At 36.8% G+C, this 22,750-nt stretch overlaps 10 protein-coding genes across 10 annotated transcripts; 5 read left to right on the forward strand and 5 right to left on the reverse strand.

Annotated features, from left to right (window-relative positions):
* Window positions 1–514: 514 nt before the first annotated feature.
* Window positions 515–2,193, reverse strand: EIN_184480 (protein tipD, putative; the record flags this gene model as incomplete). Its single annotated transcript, XM_004260814.1, has 2 exons — window positions 515–2,030; window positions 2,081–2,193. The coding sequence occupies 2 exons, from the start codon at window positions 2,191–2,193 to the stop codon at window positions 515–517; spliced, it is 1,629 nt and encodes a 542-aa protein (XP_004260862.1).
* Window positions 2,194–2,998: 805 nt separating this feature from the next.
* EIN_184490 (hypothetical protein) lies at window positions 2,999–3,343 on the reverse strand (the record flags this gene model as incomplete). The annotated part of the gene is made up of 1 exon (XM_004260815.1): window positions 2,999–3,343. One exon carries the CDS (start codon window positions 3,341–3,343, stop codon window positions 2,999–3,001), a length of 345 nt encoding a protein of 114 aa, XP_004260863.1.
* Window positions 3,344–3,557: 214 nt separating this feature from the next.
* Window positions 3,558–5,351, forward strand: EIN_184500 (hypothetical protein; the record flags this gene model as incomplete). The annotated part of the gene is made up of 1 exon (XM_004260816.1): window positions 3,558–5,351. The coding sequence occupies one exon, from the start codon at window positions 3,558–3,560 to the stop codon at window positions 5,349–5,351; it is 1,794 nt and encodes a 597-aa protein (XP_004260864.1).
* A 67-nt stretch (window positions 5,352–5,418) lies between these two features.
* Window positions 5,419–6,231, reverse strand: EIN_184510 (hypothetical protein; the record flags this gene model as incomplete). The annotated part of the gene is made up of 1 exon (XM_004260817.1): window positions 5,419–6,231. The coding sequence occupies one exon, from the start codon at window positions 6,229–6,231 to the stop codon at window positions 5,419–5,421; it is 813 nt and encodes a 270-aa protein (XP_004260865.1).
* A 913-nt stretch (window positions 6,232–7,144) lies between these two features.
* On the forward strand, window positions 7,145–8,011 carry EIN_184520 (hypothetical protein; the record flags this gene model as incomplete). Its single annotated transcript, XM_004260818.1, has 1 exon — window positions 7,145–8,011. The coding sequence occupies one exon, from the start codon at window positions 7,145–7,147 to the stop codon at window positions 8,009–8,011; it is 867 nt and encodes a 288-aa protein (XP_004260866.1).
* Window positions 8,012–8,104: 93 nt separating this feature from the next.
* EIN_184530 (hypothetical protein) lies at window positions 8,105–10,229 on the reverse strand (the record flags this gene model as incomplete). Its single annotated transcript, XM_004260819.1, has 2 exons — window positions 8,105–9,314; window positions 9,355–10,229. The coding sequence occupies 2 exons, from the start codon at window positions 10,227–10,229 to the stop codon at window positions 8,105–8,107; spliced, it is 2,085 nt and encodes a 694-aa protein (XP_004260867.1).
* Window positions 10,230–10,726: 497 nt separating this feature from the next.
* EIN_184540 (hypothetical protein) lies at window positions 10,727–18,310 on the reverse strand (the record flags this gene model as incomplete). Its single annotated transcript, XM_004260820.1, has 1 exon — window positions 10,727–18,310. One exon carries the CDS (start codon window positions 18,308–18,310, stop codon window positions 10,727–10,729), a length of 7,584 nt encoding a protein of 2,527 aa, XP_004260868.1.
* Window positions 18,311–20,109: 1,799 nt separating this feature from the next.
* On the forward strand, window positions 20,110–21,210 carry EIN_184550 (NADP-dependent alcohol dehydrogenase, putative; the record flags this gene model as incomplete). The annotated part of the gene is made up of 1 exon (XM_004260821.1): window positions 20,110–21,210. One exon carries the CDS (start codon window positions 20,110–20,112, stop codon window positions 21,208–21,210), a length of 1,101 nt encoding a protein of 366 aa, XP_004260869.1.
* Window positions 21,211–21,478: 268 nt separating this feature from the next.
* On the forward strand, window positions 21,479–22,006 carry EIN_184560 (hypothetical protein; the record flags this gene model as incomplete). Its single annotated transcript, XM_004260822.1, has 1 exon — window positions 21,479–22,006. The coding sequence occupies one exon, from the start codon at window positions 21,479–21,481 to the stop codon at window positions 22,004–22,006; it is 528 nt and encodes a 175-aa protein (XP_004260870.1).
* A 253-nt stretch (window positions 22,007–22,259) lies between these two features.
* On the forward strand, window positions 22,260–22,646 carry EIN_184570 (hypothetical protein; the record flags this gene model as incomplete). Its single annotated transcript, XM_004260823.1, has 1 exon — window positions 22,260–22,646. The coding sequence occupies one exon, from the start codon at window positions 22,260–22,262 to the stop codon at window positions 22,644–22,646; it is 387 nt and encodes a 128-aa protein (XP_004260871.1).
* Window positions 22,647–22,750: the final 104 nt, after the last annotated feature.

The raw sequence follows: 22,750 nt of genomic DNA on the forward strand, positions 1-22,750 counted from the left end.
TGTGTCTCGTCTTCACACACAAAAAATCTGCTGTCCAATCACCTTAAAAGTTGTGTTTTTTGTGATGAGTTTTCTTCATTTCAGTTCCTTTATTCAACACAACAAATCGATTGTTTAACTCATTTTACTAATATATTTTAGTTCATTTACTATTTATCATAATTCATGTCATACTGTTAGTCCACCCATTTTTCAATAACACTTTTATTGTCGTTCAGCGAGTTTTAGTTTTTTTCAGCTCAAAATTATGTTTTATTTATATTTTGCCTTTTTTGTTATACTTAATACATTTAAAATGTTATTAATTGAAAAGATGAGAAAAAAAGCACACTTTTGTTATCTCCATAACACACCCCTTTTTCTCACAAATAGCCAAACACACAGCGTTTGATTGTTGATTTACTTTCGTACTCTATTCGACTTAATATTGATTAAATAATAATAATCCGTATTAAAAAACAACTACTATTAAACTAAACAAAAACCATTCATAATAACCCAACACACAGACAGACTACTCATCCCACACAACCACATTTTTCCCATACCCGCTGATCATTTGCGAAGTCAACGGATTCCACATCGCACAATAACAACTTTTATCGGTAGAACTACCAACGTTAACATCCGGGTAGATCCTCTTCGCAAATTTCCCGTCGAGCAAATTCCATACAAAGACACTTCCATCGACTGAACCAACTGTCATAAACTGTTTGTCGCAAGAAACACCAATTTTACTCCCCGGGTTGATGTAATCGTCATTCACAAAACTCTTCACCTTACGCATCATTAATGGGTCAACCATCCAAACCACGTTGTCCTTCCCATTGACCAACAAATACTCCCCAACACCTTCAACAAAGGTCACACCACTGCACGCAACACCATCGTACACCTCGATTATCCCAACATCCTCTTTCTGCCGATTGTCCCAAAACCGGAGGGTACCGTCCATGTGACACGTCACTATTTGGTTTCGCATTAACTCCAAACTGATGACCGCCGACTTCGCAGAGCAACTTAATTTACAGCGCGACTGAGATAAGTCCCAGAAGCGCACAGTACGATCAGAAGAGCCCGTGACAACACTCAATGCGTCCAAAAACTTACCACCAGTGACTCTATTTGCATGCCCCGTTAATGTGTACCGGGTGCTGTTCCTCTGTAAGTCGAAAACGCGGGACGTCGCATCATTTGAAGTGACCAACAACATATCGCTCACTTCGCTGAATGTGACGGAAGTCACCGACTGCGCCATTCCGCGAAGAAACATCTTGCAGACAGACAACCCCGAGTCGTATATCCTCACAGTCCTATCTTCACTCCCACTGGCATATAATTGCCCATTTGCACTAAAAGCGAGACAAGTGATATCCCCCGTGTGGCCAACAATATTTCTCACTGCAATTGAAGGTACTTTACACGCAAAATCGCCTTTGAATATGCTCATGGTTGGTTTCAAGTCCTCCTCTTTCGCTATGAAAGTCTCCGTTTTACTCACTTTCAAGTTTTTGTCCGACTTTTCCGGTGTTTTTGGCTTCTCCAATTTCTCCGTCTTCTGCTTTTGAAGCTCTGGCTTGGGTTTCGGAGGCTCGCTTTTGTTAATTAGAGACGATTCATGTTTTTGGAGTTGATTTGTATGTGTAGATGTTTGAATATACGACTGGGTCGAGTTTCTTTCCACCTGTTTTCTCAAGTCTTCAATGATGTCGAGGAGCCGGTGGTTTTCGTAATTCACCGCCTTTGACTTCTCACTCGTTTGTTCGAATGATTGTCTTGAGAAAGCAAGTTCCTTCTTGAGATACTCAATTTGTTTTTCTAAGGACTTCTTCGATGTGTCTTCATCCTTTGCCTTCATTTGATACGTTGCAAGAAGGTCTTTAGTCTCTTGTATTGTTCCGTCCTTAGTCTTTATTATTGTTTGCAGTTCTGATATTTTGTCAGCAGCTTCAAATAGTCTTGCCGTCTGCGCGTTGATAAAAGTTGTCGAGTTCAAAAGGTCTTTTGAAAGCTGAGAGACTTGAACATCACTAAAATTGTTATTCAAATGATTAAAATGAAGAAGAAGAAACAGACAAACTACTCCTCTTTCGACGCTGTTGTCAGTGTTATTGAAGTGATAGATTTCCATGGAGCGATTTGAATCAGGTCTCGCCTTTCTAGCTTAGTAAAAAGAAGCGAGGCGTAGGACATATATTGAATTTAAAGTTTCTATAAAATTTTGATGAGCAAAAACTTTGTTCTATGACTCACCTATCGGCAAAAAAATATAACTCTCCATTGGTAATTGAATTGTACCACTAAAAAATAGTTTATTATAATTTTTTATATTACTCAATTTTGGAAATAATAAAAATGCAGATTTGGAAGTTTTAAAAATAACGACACACAGTCGTTTTTAGAACATTTGACCGATTTGTTATATAATTTAATTATTTTACTAAATAACTATAATTTATTTATAGTGGCTTTTTTGTAAGATACAATAATCTTTTTGATGTCGAGAAATGGATCTTCTATAATCATATTTGGTAATAATTTACTTAAATGAGTTTACTATTACAAAAATCCTTTGTATATAATAATATTAAAATAAACTAATATACAATTATAATAGGAAGACTAATATTACTAAGTTAATTTAAATTTGTAAATTAATAATTATAATTAATTAATTTACATGAATAAAGTTGTTTCAATTTAATTATAAGTTAACGTTTTTTGATCAATAATATTAATTTGATTCAATAAAATAAAAGTTAACAATAATGATCTTTAGATGTTTTTATTATTTTTTTTAGTTAATTTTACTAACATTTTAATACAAGTTATTCCAAAACAGAAAAATGTGGAAGGTTAAGTAAATCTTATTTATTTTTTATGGAATTGACTTGAAGTTGTTATAATAATAAATAAATTTGTATTCTAAAAACTATTAATTATTAATATTAACAATTGTTTATAATAAAAGAAGATCAATAACATATAAAAACACATATCAATCTAATGCGACCATATACTCGGGTGGAACACATGACAAATCTAAACTACTCTTTGAGCACAAGAAGTTCATTGATGCAAGTTTCTTTGCAAGTGGCAAGTCGATGATATTATCAGGGAGTGCTGGCACCGCTCTCATCCCACTTTGCCCTTGACAAAAAAATTGGAAAGCCTTGGCGCACAGCTGTGGGTTCTCGTACTTCACATATGCTTGTGTTGGCGATATCATTTCGATAGCTTCCATGTTAACACGTGTTTGGTTGTTAATCATCCCAACTATGTTACTGATATCGCTTGTCTCTGGTATGTCGAACACAGCAATAGTGTTCATTGGTGCTGCCATTTACTTCTTTTTAAGTTTCTTCATATTTTGTTTTGTTCTTTCAAACTATATATGCATGGCATAATTACTATAAATCAGTAATATTACCAATATAATTAAAATATAATAAAAATAAAATAAAAAAATACAACGAATAATACAAACGTGTGGCGCCAAGAAAGCTGTATGTGTCTACTTTAGGGTTTGGTCAACTTAGGATTTAGAAAATTTGAGGATGCCAAAAGGAGGAAAGAAACACACACAAGAGGCGAAGGTAGCCCAACCAGCTGTTTCGACACTTCCTATTAAAGACCAGCAAAATTTGCCAAGACAACAAGACGAGCTTTTGAAGGCCGGCTTGAAGCATTTTAACAACAAACACTATGAAAAAGCAATTGAAAACGTCGAGAAAATCATTGCTCGATTTCCACAAAACGGAGAAGCAGTCGCGCTTTTGGCCGCTTCGCAATATTCAAAGAGCCCAAAAACGGTCAACGTTACAGAAATCATTGGTACACTGAAGTTGGGCATTAGATACAACCTCGGCAGCGTGACGTGTTGGCACTTGTACGCGTTGATCTTGAAATTGGAAAAGAACTATGAGGAATCTTGCAAAGCGTTTAAACAACTTTCTAAAATCGACCAAACCAATTTGGGAATCAAACGAGAGTTGTATTGCCTCCAAGTCCACACCGGAGACTTTGTTGGTGCCTTCGAGACAAGAGCTGTTCTCTACTCAATTCAGAGCGACAGCGACACTAATTTGCTTGCAAAGGCCGTCACCGCCGACTTGGTTGGACACAAAGAAAATGCTTTAGAACTCATCCAGTTGTTCATTAAGAACTTTGTTAACGCGAAGACGCCTGCTATGGACAAAGCGGAGTTAATGTTATACGAGTGCCGATTATACAAAGAGATCAAAAAGTATGAAGAGGCCCAAAAGCTTCTTGTTGACAACGAGCATGAGTTCATCGACAAAATTGGATATTCTGAAAGACTTGCAGAACTCAAAGCGCTCCTTGGTGAGAAAGAAAAGGCGATTGAAGAATATAAAAAGCTTCTGAGTATGAATGCGGATAAACTTGAGTATTACATCAACATTGCTCAGGCACTTGGTGGAGAGGTGAATGCGCTGAATGGCGAGTTGGACAATTTTGTGAAGATATGCAAAGAGTATTCGAAAAAGGATTACGACAACGCTGCCGTGATGATCCTTAGAGCACTTCCAGCAAATGAAGAGTTCAAGAATTTATTGAAAAAGTGTATGATTGGGTTGGTCCAAAAGCACATCATCACAGTCTACATGCTTCTCGCATCCCTCTTCGAGGTCAATTTATCAAATGAAGCAGACAAGAAGAAGCCAATTTTCGTTTCGTTGTTGGACGAATTGGAAAAGGAAATGACTGGCGAAGACCAGAAGTTTGTGTTCATCACAAAGGTTGACACCCTTTTGAAAGAAAACAAAGTCGATGATGCGGGTAAAGTGTTTGAAAATGTCAAAGACGAGCCCAACACAATCGAAGGGCAAATGATAACGGCAAGAGTCTTGAAACATCAGGGAAAGTTGGAAGAAGCAGCAAACGCAATGGACCGAGCGAGAAACTTGGATTTGGCCGACAGATATCTTGCAAACAGAACTTCAAAATATTTTTTCCGAAGTGGAAACGTTAAGAGAGCCGTTGAAGTGTTTAAGTTGTTCGACAGATCGCCGGAAAAGACTGGTGACGCTGGTGATAAGTTCAACGAAAGAATGGACGATTTGGAAGTCGTCTGGTTCTTGACAGAAAACGCGTGTGGACAACTGAAGTGTGGCAACTTGGACGAGGCAGAGAAACTCGCAAATCGTGTCCTCAAGGCATATAAGTCATATGTGGACGATTTGTTCGATTTCCATGCTTATATCTTCCAAAAACCGTGCATTTGTACGTACATCGACACACTCAAAGCATGCAAACAGTACGTTAACTCCCCTTTCAAAGCAAGAGCAGAAAAAGTTTTGGCCGAAGTCGCAGAGAAGAGAAAGAATTGATTTTGTTCTTTTGGCTTTTGTTTGTCCCAAGTAATTCAAAATAACATAAAAACAAGAATGAGTTCAATTACAACAAAGCAAGAACTCCAAGGAATGCTACAAGGGCAACACCAGTAACTCCACTTGTGCACACGAATGTAATTGGCTCAAAATGGACTTTCTCACAAGGTTCAACACTGGTCGAAGGCTCTTTACTATTTTCTTCTTCAGATTTTGCAATGCTTTTAACAACAGACTCTTCTTTTGACTCTTCAATGCTAATCTCAATTGATTTGACCACACTTTCCACTGACTTGATAACACTTTCTTCGACAGATTTCACAACACTCTTTTCAACTGATTTGATGGTTGACTCCTCGGTGTTGATTGACAATTCAATATCAACAGAAACAAATTCGTTTGATGTTGACAATTTCACTTCTCTGACTGAGACAGTAAGGTCGTCGTTTGAATCTGGGTCGTTGAGAGAAAGAGTGATTTTCTGGGTGGAGTTAACGGTTATTGGAATAGTGACCTTGTTTTCTACTCCGGAAATCCCAATGAAAGTGTTGGTCACGTTGGCAATAAACTCAACACCGTCTTGGTAAGTAACGTCTTCTACATCAAGCTTGAATGTCACTGGGGCATTGTCTTTGCTTTCAAATACCATGTAGAACTGGAGTGTTGTGTACTTCTTTACATCTGTGGTAAAGTCATTGACAAATTGTATTGATTCTTTGATGGATCCATTAATGTACTCAAGTCCATTGATTTTCACAATTCCCACATTTCCATCAGTTGAGTTGATGTGCCACCCTTCCTCAAACTTTCCCTCTTTGATGACATAGGACTCTTCAGATCTTGCAAAGCAAGCAATAAGAAGTAACACAAGCGCGTTCATTTTTCGATGTTCTTCCTCGTTTTTTCTCCGCTCAAATTGATCCCTATTCCAATCTTACTTTTCACATATCACTCCTTTTTTTGATCTCGTTTTTTATTATTTGAGATTATTCGTCAAAATATTATTTATAATAATACTTTTAATAAAAAATTATATTATTAATAAAATAATATATAATAATTATTTTATTTATATTGTTATAATAAAAATATTTTCTTAAATAATAAATTAATTAAACCATTTAACTTTTTAATTAGTTTTAAAACTTTTTTTTAAGTTGCTTCTTATTATATTGTTTAGATATTTTTATAACAATCTGTTATATTATTAATTATAATTTATTTATAACGAATCATAATAAACCATTTTTATTAAAAACAAATTTATATGGAACCAATTATTTTTGGTAATAAAATTAGTAATTAATGTTAAGTTTAATTTTAATTATACTCACTAAATAACAATAGATTAGAGTCATTGTTTAAACGTTGTTTTTTCTCCAACAAAGTCCCTCCGTTTTTAGGTATTAATAACTAGAATTTATCAGGTAAATTTTCAAAACACTAGAAAAACAATGTTTCAATTTTTTTACCGTTTTTATGAATTTTTTCCTAATTCCCATTTTTTTAAAGAAATTGTTGTGTATTTTTTTGCAAAAGGGACAAAGTTAAGAGAAAGGACAAATCAAAGACTGACTCCTATTATTTTTTAATCAATTCAAAAAGTAAACCAATTTTTACTGATTTACTTTTCCAAAAAAATGTCTTCCTTTTTTTGAACAATGAAAGAAAGAAAACTTTACCCATATTAATAAAAAAGTCAACTGTTCATTCTGCGCCTGTTCCGAATAATTGACAGGCATTATGTTTTATCTCTTTGTAATTGATCTCCGAAACTAAAAAGTGAGAAGATGATGACAGACAAGTCGGACAAGATAGTAGACCCCAAAAACGAATATTGGGTAGGTAACATATACAATTTCCGATCCTTAGAGACATTGAATGTGACTAAAGGTTCAATTAAGCCCAACCATATCTTCCGCGGAGGCTTTTTCTTTAATCGTGGTCTCGACGATATCAAAAGTCTCCACACGGAAAAGAAAATCCAGACCTTCTTAGATTTAAGAAGTTCAGATGAAGTCCCTAGTGGATATCGCGAGCTTGTCGAAGGTGAAGGGATAGCTTATTACAACTCCCCTCTCATTCCCTTTTGGAGAAGTGTTTTTTATTTGATATTCAGGGTTCCTTTTTGGACGTTTATATCTGCTTTTATGTCTGCGCTCTCTGCCTTATTACACTTCAGAATCGGGCTTTTTATCGAATCAATGAAAAGCACATCAACGTCATTTCCACTCGGGTGGTTCTACCCTATTATATATCACTATGGCAAAAAAGAGTTGAATGGACTTTTCTCGTTCATTGCAGAACATTGCGACAACCCATTCATATTCTATTGTTCCTTTGGAAAAGATAGAACAGGACTCATCGGGTGTATGATAGGAATGTTACTTGGAGCGGATATAGAAGAGTGTGTGAAAGAGTATAAATTGAGTGACAGAAGCTTGAAAGATCATATGGTTGTTGCAAAAGACCACTTCAAATTGTTTGGTGGAGATGAGAAGGGGTATGAACTTGCAAAGACTGATGACAAATTACTTCGCGAGTTCGACAGATTCATTAAGACCAAGTACGGGACCATCGAAAATTACTTCACGAAATTCGTTGGATTGTCGGAACTCCAGATCACGCAAATCAGAAAGAACTGCCTTGTTGGTATATAATCAATTATTATATTGCTTATTGATAGTTCGATGTACTAAGAGTTTTTAATGAGAATTTCATTATGAATAAGATAAATTATAAAGAAAAAGTTGTTACTTAGGTGGCAAAGGAGGTGCTTCCTTCTCTACTTTTGCGGTAGGGAGGACGTAAGTATTCCCCTGTTGTTGCCCTTGTGGCATTGGTTGGCCAGGTTGTTGGGGTGGGTATCCTTGTTGTTGATAAGGCTGAGGAGGGTAAGCACCCTGTTGTGGTTGTTGAGCACCATATGGCTGTTGTTGGTAAGTTCCTTGTTGTTGAGGCATTGGTTGACCAGGTTTTTGAGCTGCTTGGGGTGGTTGTTGGGCACCATATGGTTGCTGTGGATAAGCTCCTTGTTGTGCAATTGGTTGGCCTGGTTGTTGAGGATTTTGGTATGGTTGTTGGTAAGTTCCTTGTTGTGGTGGCATTGGTTGTCCTTGTTTTTGGGCAGCTTGGGGAGCGCCTGGATATTGTTGTTGGTATTGACCTGGTTGTTGAGGAGGATAAGCTCCCTGTTGAGGAGTAGATTGCCCGGGTTGCATTTGATATTGTTGAGGAGGATACCCTTGAGGTGGGTAAGCACCTTGTGGTTGTTGTCCTTGTTTTGGTGGAATTGGTGGGGCTCCTGGCTTTTGTTGTTGTGCTCCTTGTGGTGGATATCCCTGCATCGGGTAAGCACCTTGTTGAGGTGGGTAGCCTTGTTGCCCATATCCTTGTTGAGGAGGATACGCACCATATGCCTGTGGTTGTTGTCCGTAGGCTTGTGGAGGATAACCTGGTTGTTGTCCATACACTGGCATTGCCTGACCTGGGTACGGTTGTTGTGGAGCAAGTGGGTTATAGTATCCTTGTTGTTGAGGTGGAGGGTATCCCATTTGTTGTGAGTACATACTTTGTGGCAAGTAGCCAGGCGATTGTTGTGGATATCCGGGTTGTTGTGGTCTCATACCAGCTGCCATTCCCGGCATTCCTTGCATTGGAGCACCACCCATTTGGTTGAACATCGCTTTGTATACCGAGGACATCAGTCTAACTCCTTTCACCTCGACAACGAGAGTTCCTTTTTTGCTAATTGGCAGCTTATATGATTTCCAATCAGGTGTCAGTGGTGCAACAGTGAGTTCTGCGTTTCCGAGGTCGTCATCCTTTCCAATTAAATCGTGGTCGTACAACTTAAAAACAATCTTCTCCCCAACAGTCGCTTTGCATCTGAAGGCTTGGTTCCAGTCTGGATTGACAGATGGTGGGTAGATGAATGTTTTTTTATCTTTGGAAAGTGATGTTCTACATATGAATACAACGTGTTAAATAAACAACAACAAACTTGAATTTGACGTATGCGTCAGATGTTCCACCGAAATCAGCGGCTTTAATTTTCTCTGCTTTATCGAAATAAATGTAGACTTTATTAGGTACCATTCCCACATCCATCTTTTGTGGAATCGCCTGTGGGAATACGTTGTGATAGACACTTCTTAAGCACTTAATATTGACGTCAAACGTTCCTCCTTTCTTCATTGGGAAGTGTTCGACGGTTGTGTCGTTCTCTCTGTAGTCCGACACATAGAAGGACGTCTTGTCAGTCGTTGAATTGGTGAAAAGTCCGACGTCTTCCACAATAAGTTCGATTTTATCGTTAGGCTTAGCTTTAATGAATACCACCATTTGGAGCTTAATAGATCCACAGAAGATGAAAGGGTCAGTTATCAAATCCTTCTGATTGGGTACTTTAATTTTGATTCGAGCGTTCTGACTCGTTCCAATTTTCCCGACATGTGTGAGGCGATACAACTCCAGCCTTAGAATAGACTCATCGGCAATAGTCAAGTTTCGGTACATCGGCTGTCCACCTCTCTTGCACTGCAGCGATATATTCAAAACGCCTTTCTTTGATATCGGGAGAACGTCGTACCACATTTCACCCGTCGCCATCTGTGGAATGACCAACGTCGCATTTCCAAGACTATCATCTTTACTAAACGTGTCGTGGTCGTACACCTCAAGCTTCAATGTCTCTAATGGATTTGCCTTAATCTGGAACTTCTCATTCCAAACGGGGTTGATCGACGGCGGGGCTATTTTTGTTTTCATTTTCTTGCCTCCAATTTCAAATTTGACGTACCCGTCGGAGGTCCCTCCAACGTCGCCAGCTTCAATGTTACGGGCTGATATTATGACGAGCTCAAACTCGAAACTCATGTGTCTCTTTTTTTGAGTTAAGTTCGCTTTCTTTATAATTCAATCTCCTTCTCTAGTTTCGTTTTAGACAATTATTATTATTATATTACATTTTAATAATTACATTTTACTATATTTGTAAATATTTTTTTTGTTTTGTGTATCTTAAGATTCGTCATTAAGATTAAAAATAGGTTCTGAAATGTTGTTGATTGAATTTATATGGCATTTGTCGATACAAAAAAATATAATAAAAATATTAATGTAAAATTAATATTAATTATTAGTTATAAATTCCATATTTTTATTGGTTTTTAATTTATTAAATATGGAATCAAAGTTGTTTTTTCTATTTTGAAAACCTGAAATCGTAGAAAACTATAAAATATAGAAATATTAATAATGTTATTATCATATTACATTTAGCAAACAATAATAAATAAAATAACACAATTGCAGTTATCAGTAATCATTAAACTATACTCAATCTATAAAAAAACCATAACAAAATGGCTCAATTAATTAGCTTGATCCACTGCTTTTTCTTCTTTCTTCTCGTCTTCAACATCGATTTCCTCGCCCTCTTCGAAGACCTTCAAGTTACGCTTTCTTTGGAGATAGACGATAACACAGTATATGATAAAGATCAAGACAACGACGACCAAAGCGACAACGAAGATGACAATGAGTGCAATGGTCCATTTCGGGAATTCCTTTGTCTCGACAGACCGAGCAAGTCTATCAGTTGGACACACGATACTACCATCTGGCATATCTGTGACAACAAATCCTCCACATGCTGCAACCTTTCTCAGACCTTCTCCTTTCAAATGACCGCTTGGAGATGGATTTGTGTCAATGATATCAATTTGCATATCAAGTGACGTTCCTAGTGGTAAACGGATTAAAGCGTAGAGGACTCCCGTCTTTGACTTGTCGACATTCACTTCGATTTTCATTTTAGAAATCGTGTCGATACTTTTTCCTTTGACATCGTCATCAAAGTTCAGACCAGCGCTCTGTCCAGCGCTTGGTGTGAGGATAAGCTTCGAGTTTGTGAAGTCGACTTTATTCGAGTAGACATCCACAAAGGATTGAGAGTCAATAGAGACGGTGTTCCCATTGAAGTCCACTTCTTCTTCATCAATTTTATAGAGTGACCCACCACGTACATCCAAGTTGATACCAGTCATACTCTCGTTGATTACTAAATGTCCGCTGTACATAATTAACGTGTTAGTCTCACTTTTTGTCATTCCAGAGATCTTTCCAATGGAAATAGTTTGATCAAATGCAATAAATGCAGCACTATCTTCTGTTTCACCCACAAGAATGTCCTTAACAGCACTCGATGTAAGAGAGAAGATGGCATTCCCACTCACTTTGACAGTGCTTAGAGTAACTGCATTGCCAGAAACACTCCCAGATCCTATGTAGAGTCCACCATAGATTGTATTGTCTGGAATTGTATATGTCACCTTCTTCTGCTTCTGGAAAGTAATAATACACTCGTTACCTTCACATGGGCATGTCTTTCTTTCCCAGTCACTTTCTTTGACCGAAGAGTACTCATCTGTTGTTGACAATGAACACGAGAGGGGTGGGATCTCCACATTTCCATCTGCACTGCAGACATAAACTAAGTACTTTTGGGTATCTATTTTCAGTGTATCTGATTCAACCAATGTAATTTTGTTAATGTCGTTCACTCGAAGTATGGCAACACACTTCTTTGTTGTTTCACCAGTAAGTTCGACTTTCACTCGTGTCAACTCGACTTCTCCAGTCTCTTCTAATTCAATCAAATAACGAGAAATGGTGTTCACTTCCAGATCAGTCACATCCACCTTGAATGTTGTGTCTTTGATGATAACTTTGTTGATCGGTTTCTCGTCTTTCAAGCCACCTTTAATATCGACGTATCCACTTTTAGCAAAGTCGACAGTCATCGAGTCAATAACAAACTCGCGTGGGATAGCAGCAGCTCCAGTGACTTCGACAACGACATCTGTAGATGGGATAGTGAGTTGATTTTCTAATAACATAGCCCCACTCTTCAAGTTGACAGCTTTGAATGTGCTAAGTTTGTTCTTCAAATTCAGATTGCCTCCAGTCATCTTCAGTGACTCAACATTCAATGAAACGCCAGTGAACGCAATAGAAGATATCTCAACAACATTCATTGTATATATATTGAGCGATGAAGAGATATCAATGGTCTTAGCTGTGTCCGCAGAAGTTAATGTGAAGTCGTACACCGACATAGTAGACAACAATGTGAGTGTATTCACAAAGGTAATAGACTGGAACAACGCCTTTGACTTATCATCGTTGAAAGTGCATGGTTCATTAGTTTCACAATTGAAAGTACACGTTTGTTTAGTGACCAAGTCATATTGGCAGTAACATGCTGTTGGCGAGTTTTCAACTTTACAGTTCAATTCTGGACATTCAAATGCTGTCGTCGTTGCTTTACAGACTTTCAGTTCAGTCCCACCGCATTGTGTAATCACAATATCATTAGAATCTAATTGTGAAATAGTTCCAATGCTGAACGCCAAATCTCCTCTATTAGCGTTATTAGAATAAGAGATCAAATTGGTGCATGTTGTAAGAGCAGAAGTACCTTTATAGTAGAAAGTAGTTATACCAACAAAATTGGATTTGTTATTCAACACAATCTTTCCCGAGTTAATGGTCAAGGAAGTCAACTCGAAAGAAGATGTAGCATTAACTAGAGAATCCCCATTTAATGTCAAATCCTTAAATCTGCTTTGTCCACCAATAGTTTGTAAGATACCTCCATCCATAGTGATACTCAAAACATCAGAAGACAACCCATTCACTACAGCTTTTACGCCTTTTACTGTTACCTCGGCACTTTCTCCACTTTCTTGGATCACCACGTTGTCTGAAATGATTTCAAAAGCACCACTAAGAAGCACATCACAAGATAATGTGCATTGTATTTTGGTTGTTCCTGTTGTTGATACTAATTTATAGACCCCAGAATTAGAAATTGTCACCGTGTGATCCCCATTGACATTAACAATATCATAGCCATTGGTCTTTCCTGTGTTTCCATTGAGGGTAAGGTCGGCAGATGTAGTGTAAATGTATTGCTGTACAAAGTCAGAAGCAGTCTCATGGTTGTCACTAGTTGAGGCACTATATGGTGCAGGGCATACATACGAATCAGTTCCTTTGGCAAACAACAATGTGTTTCTGCATCCAGAAATCAAAGGACTGACTGTGTTAATTGTACCACTCGTCATTTGCACAACGGGAACTGAAACAGTGGATGTACCCGTCATTTCAACAGCCTTTACATCGAAGTTTCCTTTCAAAAGAGCAGAAGTGATATCTTGGGAATAAGTAAATTTAAGAGAGTTAACAGTAACTTTGTTCTTTGACTGCACTACAGTAGAAACAGCGTCTGTAGTATCGATTTCATTTACAGTAACTTCATTGTTGAATGTGATATCGGAAGTGGTTGACAACTTAAGATTGATTTTATCGGAGAAGCCACTAAACTCTACACTTTGTAACACGATAAATACAGAAGAAGTCACATCAGAGGGAACAGTCAATGTTTGGAAGCTAAATGGACTTTCCAAAGTGACTTTAGACCCAACAACAAGTTCTTTGATGAGAATCTTCGACGTTTGTTGTGTCTTCAAAATAGCGTTCTTTGGCAATGTAATTTTAGTCAAGTCACTTTCTATACCAGAAATGGTGATTTCTGTGTCTCCGGTATCCTCAAATTTGATTGGAATTGTGAAATCAGTACCGTCACAGATACCCGGGGTGGTGTACATTGTTCTTTCCTGTAAGTCGACATTTGTATTTCCAGTCGCCACGATACACTCAGCAACAGTTGGTTTAGTCGTACATGAAGTAAAGAAAATTCTCTTCTCAAGTTCACTTCCAGTGATTTTGACATCGCTCAACGTTCTTGTAGAAGACTGGAAATTGGCGATGTATGCACATCTGTCATTAGTATTGACTGAATTAATTGTAAAGAGTGTTGGTACATCATCAGCCATGAAGAGAGCAGAAGACTGATATGAGTCGCTTTGTATGTTCAATGCAGCAATGTTTACATTAGACCCAACTTGGATTTTACCGGAGGAAACAGTCAACGATTTTGCTACAAAAGCGCCGATAACATTCAAATTTCCAGAGATTTCAAGAGAGTCTACATTGAAACTCCAGACTTTGTAAGCAGTTTCTTCATTGTTGACTACTTTGATTTGTGCGCCATCAGAACCAACGATATAAGCATTGTTGGTCGCAGTTGCAGGACATGCGAACTCCAATTCACCAGCCATGACATCAACTCTTGCAATATCATCTACAAGTTTCACCTTTCCACTTTGAATCTCAATGTTTGTAATTTTAGCGGAGTCTACTGAAACTGTTCGCTGAGTACCAGTTCCAATGATCGACAGCTTAGTTGCTTGAGTTGTTATTTTGGCGGGATCCGTTGTTGACCCAGTCAAGTCAAGGGTAATGAAACAGAACTCGTTGTCGCATTTTGAGCATTGAGTCAAATCGGTTGATGTTATAGTGCAACTATTTTCACAGTAATAATCATCAGCAGCCGCAGAGGTAGTAAATACAAGTCCGGTACACTTCATATAGTTATCTGCTCCAATAGTTGTTCTCAAATTAGCAAGTTGTACAAGTGGATCTTGAGTGTTCGTTGTTGGAACTATTAAACTAGTTCCTGTAAAGAATATTGAAGGTAACAATGTTTGTGTAATTGTTGACCATGCGTTCAATTGCTTATCATCGCCGTTGCTTACTTTAACTGCATTGGTATCAACTCCAAGTTCCAAATTAATGATATCATGTGCTTCAACTGCTTCTGTCGTCATAATCTTCATATTATTAAATGAATTGATGTTACCTCCCTTGTAAATTGTGACGAACCCATCTTTTGTAGCATCTGCAGAAAGTGTCGATCGAACATCAATCGATTCATCAGAATAAAGTGCCAACTTATGTGCTGGAGTGGCTTGTGTGAATGAGAAAGAAATTCCTTTCATTACACTGTTGATATCAACATTGGTATCAATAATAATTGATTTGTGCGTTCCCAAACTAGAAACTAAAGTTGTACCACTTGAAACAATGACGTCGTCTGTACTTGTAGCACATCCATGTGATAGATCATTACGATAAGCAGCACTTTGGTCCAAAAATACAGATCCGCTTTGTGTGTAACAAGCCTTAGTTGTTTCAGCAGTTGTTTTCAAACAAGACTTCGCGTGTTTAACCGCACCAGTAAATGAAGTGATGTCATATAACAAGAAACATTGTGTTCCAGTTTCTTGATGACTCAAAGTGGTCGCATTAAAGGCTCCACCAACCTTCAAATGAGTTGTCTGTGAGACTTTGATTTCTTTTACTGTCATCGTTCCAGCAACTGAAACTTGTGCACCACTCGCTGTGAATATCTCATCTACTATCAAAGATCCAGCGAGGACAAGAGAAGACCTGACCTCCAAATTGGTGTGTACAGTCAAATCCTCTCCACTGTAACTCACAAGAGTTAAGCTTCCTGAATACTCCAAAGTTTGGACACTTCCAGCGACCGAGAGCCTTGTGGACTCCCCTTTGACATTAAGAGAACCAACTTTGCTCACCGAGAGAATATAACCAAAAGCACCAAGAGTGGCAACAGCACTCAGATCAGTGCTAGCATCTGTTGTGATTAATGGATTCATCTCCTTTTTCAAATTGAAAGAACATGAAGAACCTTGGCAAATGATTTTATCTACTGTGTTACTGACTTCGACCTCCCCCGATACAGAAGCTGGGATGGTCAATTGTTGTGGTAATGAAAAAGCGCCACAGTCAGCTGTGGTTGTGCCAGAGTTTGTAGTTGCGGTACAGAAATGGAAGAATTCATGGTACATTTCACAGTTGGTACTTTTCTTTGTGAATAACATTAAGTTGTCGCAAGACAAGAAGTCTTTGCCAGCGGATTGTTTCAGAGTAAGATATCTTCCAACAGTATCCAACAACACAATTTCTCTCGTTGTCTCAGTTGAAGAGAAATCAGTGATAGTCAGTGATGATTTCTTTGTTGAGTCGGCTTGAGCAATACCACTGAGTGCTGACCCACTGTTGTATGTCAAAGCCGTGATGGTAAAGTCGGCGTTTTCAAGTAAATAAATTGTATTCTTTCCAAAAGTGTGTGTTGCTATTGTTCCAGTTTTAACATAAACATCGGATTCCAAAGTCGTGAGGAGAACCTTATCAACAAACTTGAAAGATCCACCAGTAACAGCCTTCAATTCAGTGACAGACACGTTATCGGCTGAAGCAAGTTTGTTTACTGAGACTTGATGTGCCTTTGTAGTTTCAAGATGGTTTATAGCAGTCACGTCATTCAAAGTGGTGTCGGAGTCAGAATTGATCACCAAATTCTCTTTGAGAGTTGTTCTTCCTTTTAAGGTAATTGCTGCAAGAGAAGTTGCGTACGAACATGATGTCTCTTTTGTGTTTTGATCATCAGTGGAACATGGGCACATTCTATCAGTAAATTGCCCTTCGAAAGTATCAGCTGTTTTGTCAGCTGTACATGTTATGGAGTATGTTGGTGATGAAGAGGATGATGTGTATAAGATTCTGTTACAATTAGTACAACCCTTAATAAAAATAACACCCTCTGGTTTCGTTATTATTGTCCCCTTTGTTACAAAAGCCAATTCGCACTCATCATTTTGACAACTTCCTTCTATTGCGTTGATATTGATAGTGGAAGAAGTACCAACCACATCAAAAATGTGTTTAGTTGGTTTTCCATTTACCTTTCCAAAATATACAGTGGACTTTGTTATACTGATTGTATTTGCTTTAGTTTCATCTGTTGGAGCAGTTAATGTGGCGATATTGATGTCTGCGTTTGTGATACTTTCGATTAACTCTTGTTTCTCTTCGGTGATTGTCAGTTTTGGGAGTGGCGTTTCAGTGGAAGTACATGAAATAGCAATAGCCTTGGTTGATGTCAAAGACTTAACAGTAATGGCCGTATCATAAGTAAAAGCTGCTTTATCTCTAATGTCAATGTCAAACTGATTGAAGTTAGTTGACTGTTTGCAGTCATGTTCATTAAATTTGGTTTGATCGAATGAGGTTTCTGTTCCAACCAAAGTGCAGGAACAAGATCCCTTTGTTGAATCCTTGTAAATTCTGTTGTATGTGGATCCACATGTCAGCGGCTGGAAACCTTCAGTGATTATTCCCGCTTTAATGTACATAACAATATCATCATTTGATATGCACGTTGAACTTGAAATATTAACAGAAATGTCTGATACGAAGATGCCGCATTGAGCATTAAGAAGTTGGATTTTCTTTGTTCTAGAACCAACAGTTGAACTCAGAATCACAATTTTAGTTCTTGTTGTGTCAACAGAAATTTCATAGTCATGATCCTTATTGAAGTTTACAGTACAATCATCGTCGTCCGTTATTGTGATTTTCTTTATTTGGTGTGTGAAGGTCAATGTCTTTGGACAATTTGTAGAAAGTGCAACCCCATTGTTGTCTTCGTCCTTTTTCAATTCACAGTCGTACTCAGTGTATGCTGTAGTTTGTGGGTCTCCAGACACTTTTGCAGTACATGTACATAACGAACCAGCTGTTTGTGCTTTAATGAAGTATCTATTCCATCCCGATGCGGTGTTACATTGTACTTTAAAAAGTCCATCGTTTTCGTCCTTTGGCGAAGCGAAGAGTGCAGTCTGAGTGGTCACTGTCGCTCCACCTTCAGTCTTTACACTTTTAACGGTGGCATCTACCCAAATGTTTTCAGAGAATTTGTTGGACTCTAAATTGAGTGGGTTGTTACTTGTGATCTTAAGTTTGGTATAAGCTTGGATAATCACTTTAAGTTCAACAGTGGTGTTGGCTGCTCCGTCTTTTTCGTAGTTAAAGACCACCTCCTGACCTTCAGTTGTATTAATGGTCAACACCTCACAGTTTTTCACTGTAGTATAGTTAGTCAAGTCGCATTCGATTGGCGCAACGTCTTGTGCTCTCAATAAGGTCGAGAAGAGCACCAAACAAGTGAATATAATGGCGTTCATTATAATTTAGTCAGTTTGTCCGAGTTTTTAAACGTGTTTTTTTGTTGTGATGAAACGACTAGTTAACTATTTTTTGTCATTGTTATATTTTTTCCATTAATTTTATTATTGTTTCTCCATGTTTTCTATCGTCTTTTCCTTATGTTTATTTAATAAAAAAACTCCACTGCAAATGTTTCAATAGGGTGTCCATGTATTATAGTTAGTAACTTTATTATAGAAAACCGACTCAAAAACTCTTAATATAGCATTTCCCCAATTTGAATAAAAAAATTCTTTTCATTCAATTTGGTCGCCATGATGCTTTCATTACGGGAACTTTTGATATTAATTCAATGGAATACATAAAAAGTTATTTTGTCCATTCTTAAAGTAATAATTAAACTCCATTTTAATAGACATGGAGTTTTTTTAAATATCGGGTTAGTGGACTTATTTCGTTTATTATTGTGTTTCAGGCATTCAATATATTATTTTACCAGAAATACCATTCAACTGTAGATTTTTTTGTCTTTTTGAAGTAAAATTCGATGAAATAAAAAAAAAACTATAATATATAATTTATATACTATTATTTTTAAATGAATAAAATAGGTTATATTAAGTTTAATAATAATGGATTGTTTTTAGTAAATAACAAACTCATATTATAGTCCAAAAATGGGGTTCAAAAAAAAATAAAAAAGTCAAAAACATGTTTATTTATTAATTTAGTTTAATTAATTATTAATACAATAATAACTTTTTTATTTTAAAAATTATTATTCAATTTCTAATTTAAGAATTAAATATATACTAAATTTTTAGTTAAATAAATTATAATTAAAACCCATAATCAAATTTAATTATTTTTATTTTCCTATCAAAAACAGCAATAAAGTGGGATAATTAAAATTATTTATAAGATTAAAATGAACTAACAATGTCATATATTTCAAGTTTTAGAATAAAAAAAATCCATTTATATAACTTTTTTTGTTATTAGAATGTTTTTTATCAACCCAAGTATTAAATAAATTGTCGGTGATACACAGTTAAGTTCTGAACAAATTGTTTGTAAAGTGACCTCTATGTATTAAACAAATACATCTAATTTACATAATAACAATGCGCATTAAATTTATGGATTTTTTTGTTATTGAAATAAAAACGGAGATAATAGCTGTTTTATTGCATTGTGTAGACCGCTTGTATCGATTTTAGTGTGTGTTCATATTTATTCTTACAAAACATTAGAAGAATCAAACTCAAAATCCAATGTTTTTAAGATTTAATTTTGAAAACATTCAAACAAATAAAAAAAATTGGGTAGTAAATATTATAATATGTTTTATTAGAAGTTTTATTAAATGTAATACTATATGACACAATATACTATAATTATTATTAATTATTAACAATTTTTTATTTCGAAAAAAATAAAAATAGAAAAGTCGGTTATAAAACAATGAATAAAATGTCTAGTTTTTCGTATTTCGAACCTTGAGTATTTCGTTCGTTAGAAAGTGTTATTAGTCCTGAAAAAAGGCCAAGTTTTCTCGCCAAAGAAACTGATTCCAGAAAAGATGTAATATTTGAAAACAAAATTAAGTAACTCCGAAATAAGCAAACAAATTGGTCAGTGATCTTGAATAGTACGTGTCACCAAATAAAACAATAAAGTAAAAATAACAAAGAAAAAGTGGCAGATTATGTTTCGAATAACCACATTGATTCTGGCTTACCTCAAAATCCAAAGAATTGGTAAGAAGAGTACTGCTCACTATATAAACGTTGAATTCTTTTAACTCATTCATCAAATGGAAGGAAAGACAACAATGAAGGGCCTTGCCATGCTTGGCATTGGCAAGATTGGATGGATTGAGAAGCCTATCCCCGAGTGTGGTCCATTAGATGCTCTTGTGAGACCACTTGCACTTGCTCCATGCACTTCAGACACACACACTGTTTGGGCTGGTGCCATTGGAGACAGACACGACATGATTCTTGGCCACGAAGCTGTTGGACAAGTCGTTAAGGTTGGATCTCTTGTCAAGTTACTCAAAGTAGGTGACAAGGTCATAGTCCCAGCCATTACACCAGATTGGGGATCATCTGAAGCACAAAGAGGATATGCTCAGCACTCCGGCGGAATGTTGGGAGGCTGGAAATTCAGTAATTTCAAGGATGGTGTCTTCTCCGAAGTGTTCCATGTGAATGAAGCTGATGCCAATCTTGCTATTCTTCCAAAAGAAATCGCTCCAGAGACCGGCGCGATGTTATCTGACATGGTGACAACTGGATTCCACGGATCTGAGTTGGCAAATATCAAACTTGGTGACACTGTCTGTGTCATTGGAATTGGCCCCGTTGGATTGATGTCTGTTGCTGGTGCTAACCACCTTGGTGCAAGTAGAATCTTTGCTATTGGATCCAGAAAAGGATGCTGTGACATTGCCATGAAATATGGAGCCACTGACATCATCAATTACAAGAATGGTGACATCGTCGATCAAATCTTGAAGGCCACCAATGGCGAAGGAGTTGATAAAGTTGTTATTGCTGGTGGTGATGTGCACACATTTGCTCAAGCAGTCAAAATGATCAAGGCTGGAAGTGATATTGGAAACGTCAATTACCTCGGCGAAGGTGAGAACATCGATATCCCACGTGTTGAGTGGGGTGTTGGAATGGGTCACAAGAACATTCATGGTGGACTTACACCGGGCGGAAGAGTCAGAATGGAGAAACTCGCATCTCTTGTTGTCACAAAGAAACTTGATCCTTCACTCTTGATCACTCACAGATTCGAAGGTCTTGAAAAGGTCGAAGATGCTCTTATGTTGATGAAGAATAAACCGGCTGATCTTATTAAGCCAGTGGTCAGAATTCATTATGCTGATGAAGACACTCTTCACTAAATCATTGATCTCGTTTCATGTTAATTTTATTTTTTATTAATTAATAGATACATTACTAAAAACTATATTATAAATAATTATAATTCTTTATTATTATATTATTTATATTATAATTTAAATCTTTGTTTTCAAAATAAAACAATTTTGGTGTTTATATTAGTATATTTTTAATTTCATTTACTATAATTAATAATATTCCACTCATATACAATATATCACATTTTTCCTCCAATTAATACTAACTAACAGAATCTCTGGTGTAAATGAGATGAAGGTACTGACTTTAATCCTCATCATAACTACATTAGTCACGGGAAGTCTCTTGAATAACCCGATAATGAAGACAGCTCTTGGTGTTGTTGGTATCAAAATCATGTCTCCAGACGACATTCGAGGAGCTGCCTCTTCTGTACCTAGTCAAGGTGGTGTAGCCAATTTTGCGATGCAACCTCCTACTGCTCGTGAGAGTTCAGAACCTTCTGTCTTGATTGAAGAAATCCAGCAAAAGGTGTTAGATGAAGTTCAAAGGCAATTTGGTTTACTTCTTGACCTGTGTTATTATGGCCCATATGGAATTCCAATATGGACTCCAATCATCTCTCCTGTTGTGACTTTATTCACAATCCTTCCAGTGATGACTGCTTTTCAACAAATAGAAATCTTTAGAAAACAAAAGGAGATGATGGAATACGCCAAAATAGCGGGAATGGCCATGAACGGATATTCTGTTGCTCGAAATCTCAATCTTCGTCACAGAGTCAGTCTTGGTACTTGGCAAGACACAAACCCATTATAAGTTTCTTTATATTTACTGTACTATTTATTTATTATAAACATATTATAATATAGTGCCATTCACGATGAATGAAAACATGACAAATGTTATACTTATAATAACATATGTAATATATAAATAGTACTATAAAATAAAACCTGAATGTATTGTGATGAAGAACTAAATCTATATCTATAGTAAATATAATTATAACATAACTATATTTTGTTTGCTCGATGAAAAGAGAAAAAGACGAAAAAACTAATAAATTCACATGTCGCAGATTGATTCTGTGAAACCAAAGTTCTGTCCGCAATGTCAGCGGATTATGCTCCAACAGAATTGCGGAGACGATTTATACTTTGTGTGTAGGAATGGAGAGTGCAATTACTACGAAAAATGGAAGGACCCCAAAGATTTTTGTGTGTACATGAAATCGTTTAGTGAGACGAAAACAACAACCGACTCGGCAGATGTCAGTAAAGACCCGACATATCCTAAAGCGCGCGTGTTTTGTTCAAAATGTGATTGCGAGGTCGACGCTGTTTACTATTTCTCTGCTCATTGGAACTACAACTGTTCCCTTCAAATCTTTTATAAGTGCACCATATGCAGCTATAGTTGGGCCGAAGGTGGAGCGCCACTGAAAAAGGATAAGTGATTTCGATGTGTTACTTTACTGTTCCTCTCGTTTACTTGAAGTTGAAGTAAACAATACTCAGTTACTGTTCCTTGCATGGAAGAGGAACTTTACTGTAAGACACA

Source organism: Entamoeba invadens (assembly GCF_000330505.1).
Source record: "Entamoeba invadens IP1 unplaced genomic scaffold scaff_1105074725183, whole genome shotgun sequence".
Classification (NCBI taxonomy): Eukaryota; Evosea; order Mastigamoebida; family Endamoebidae; genus Entamoeba; species Entamoeba invadens.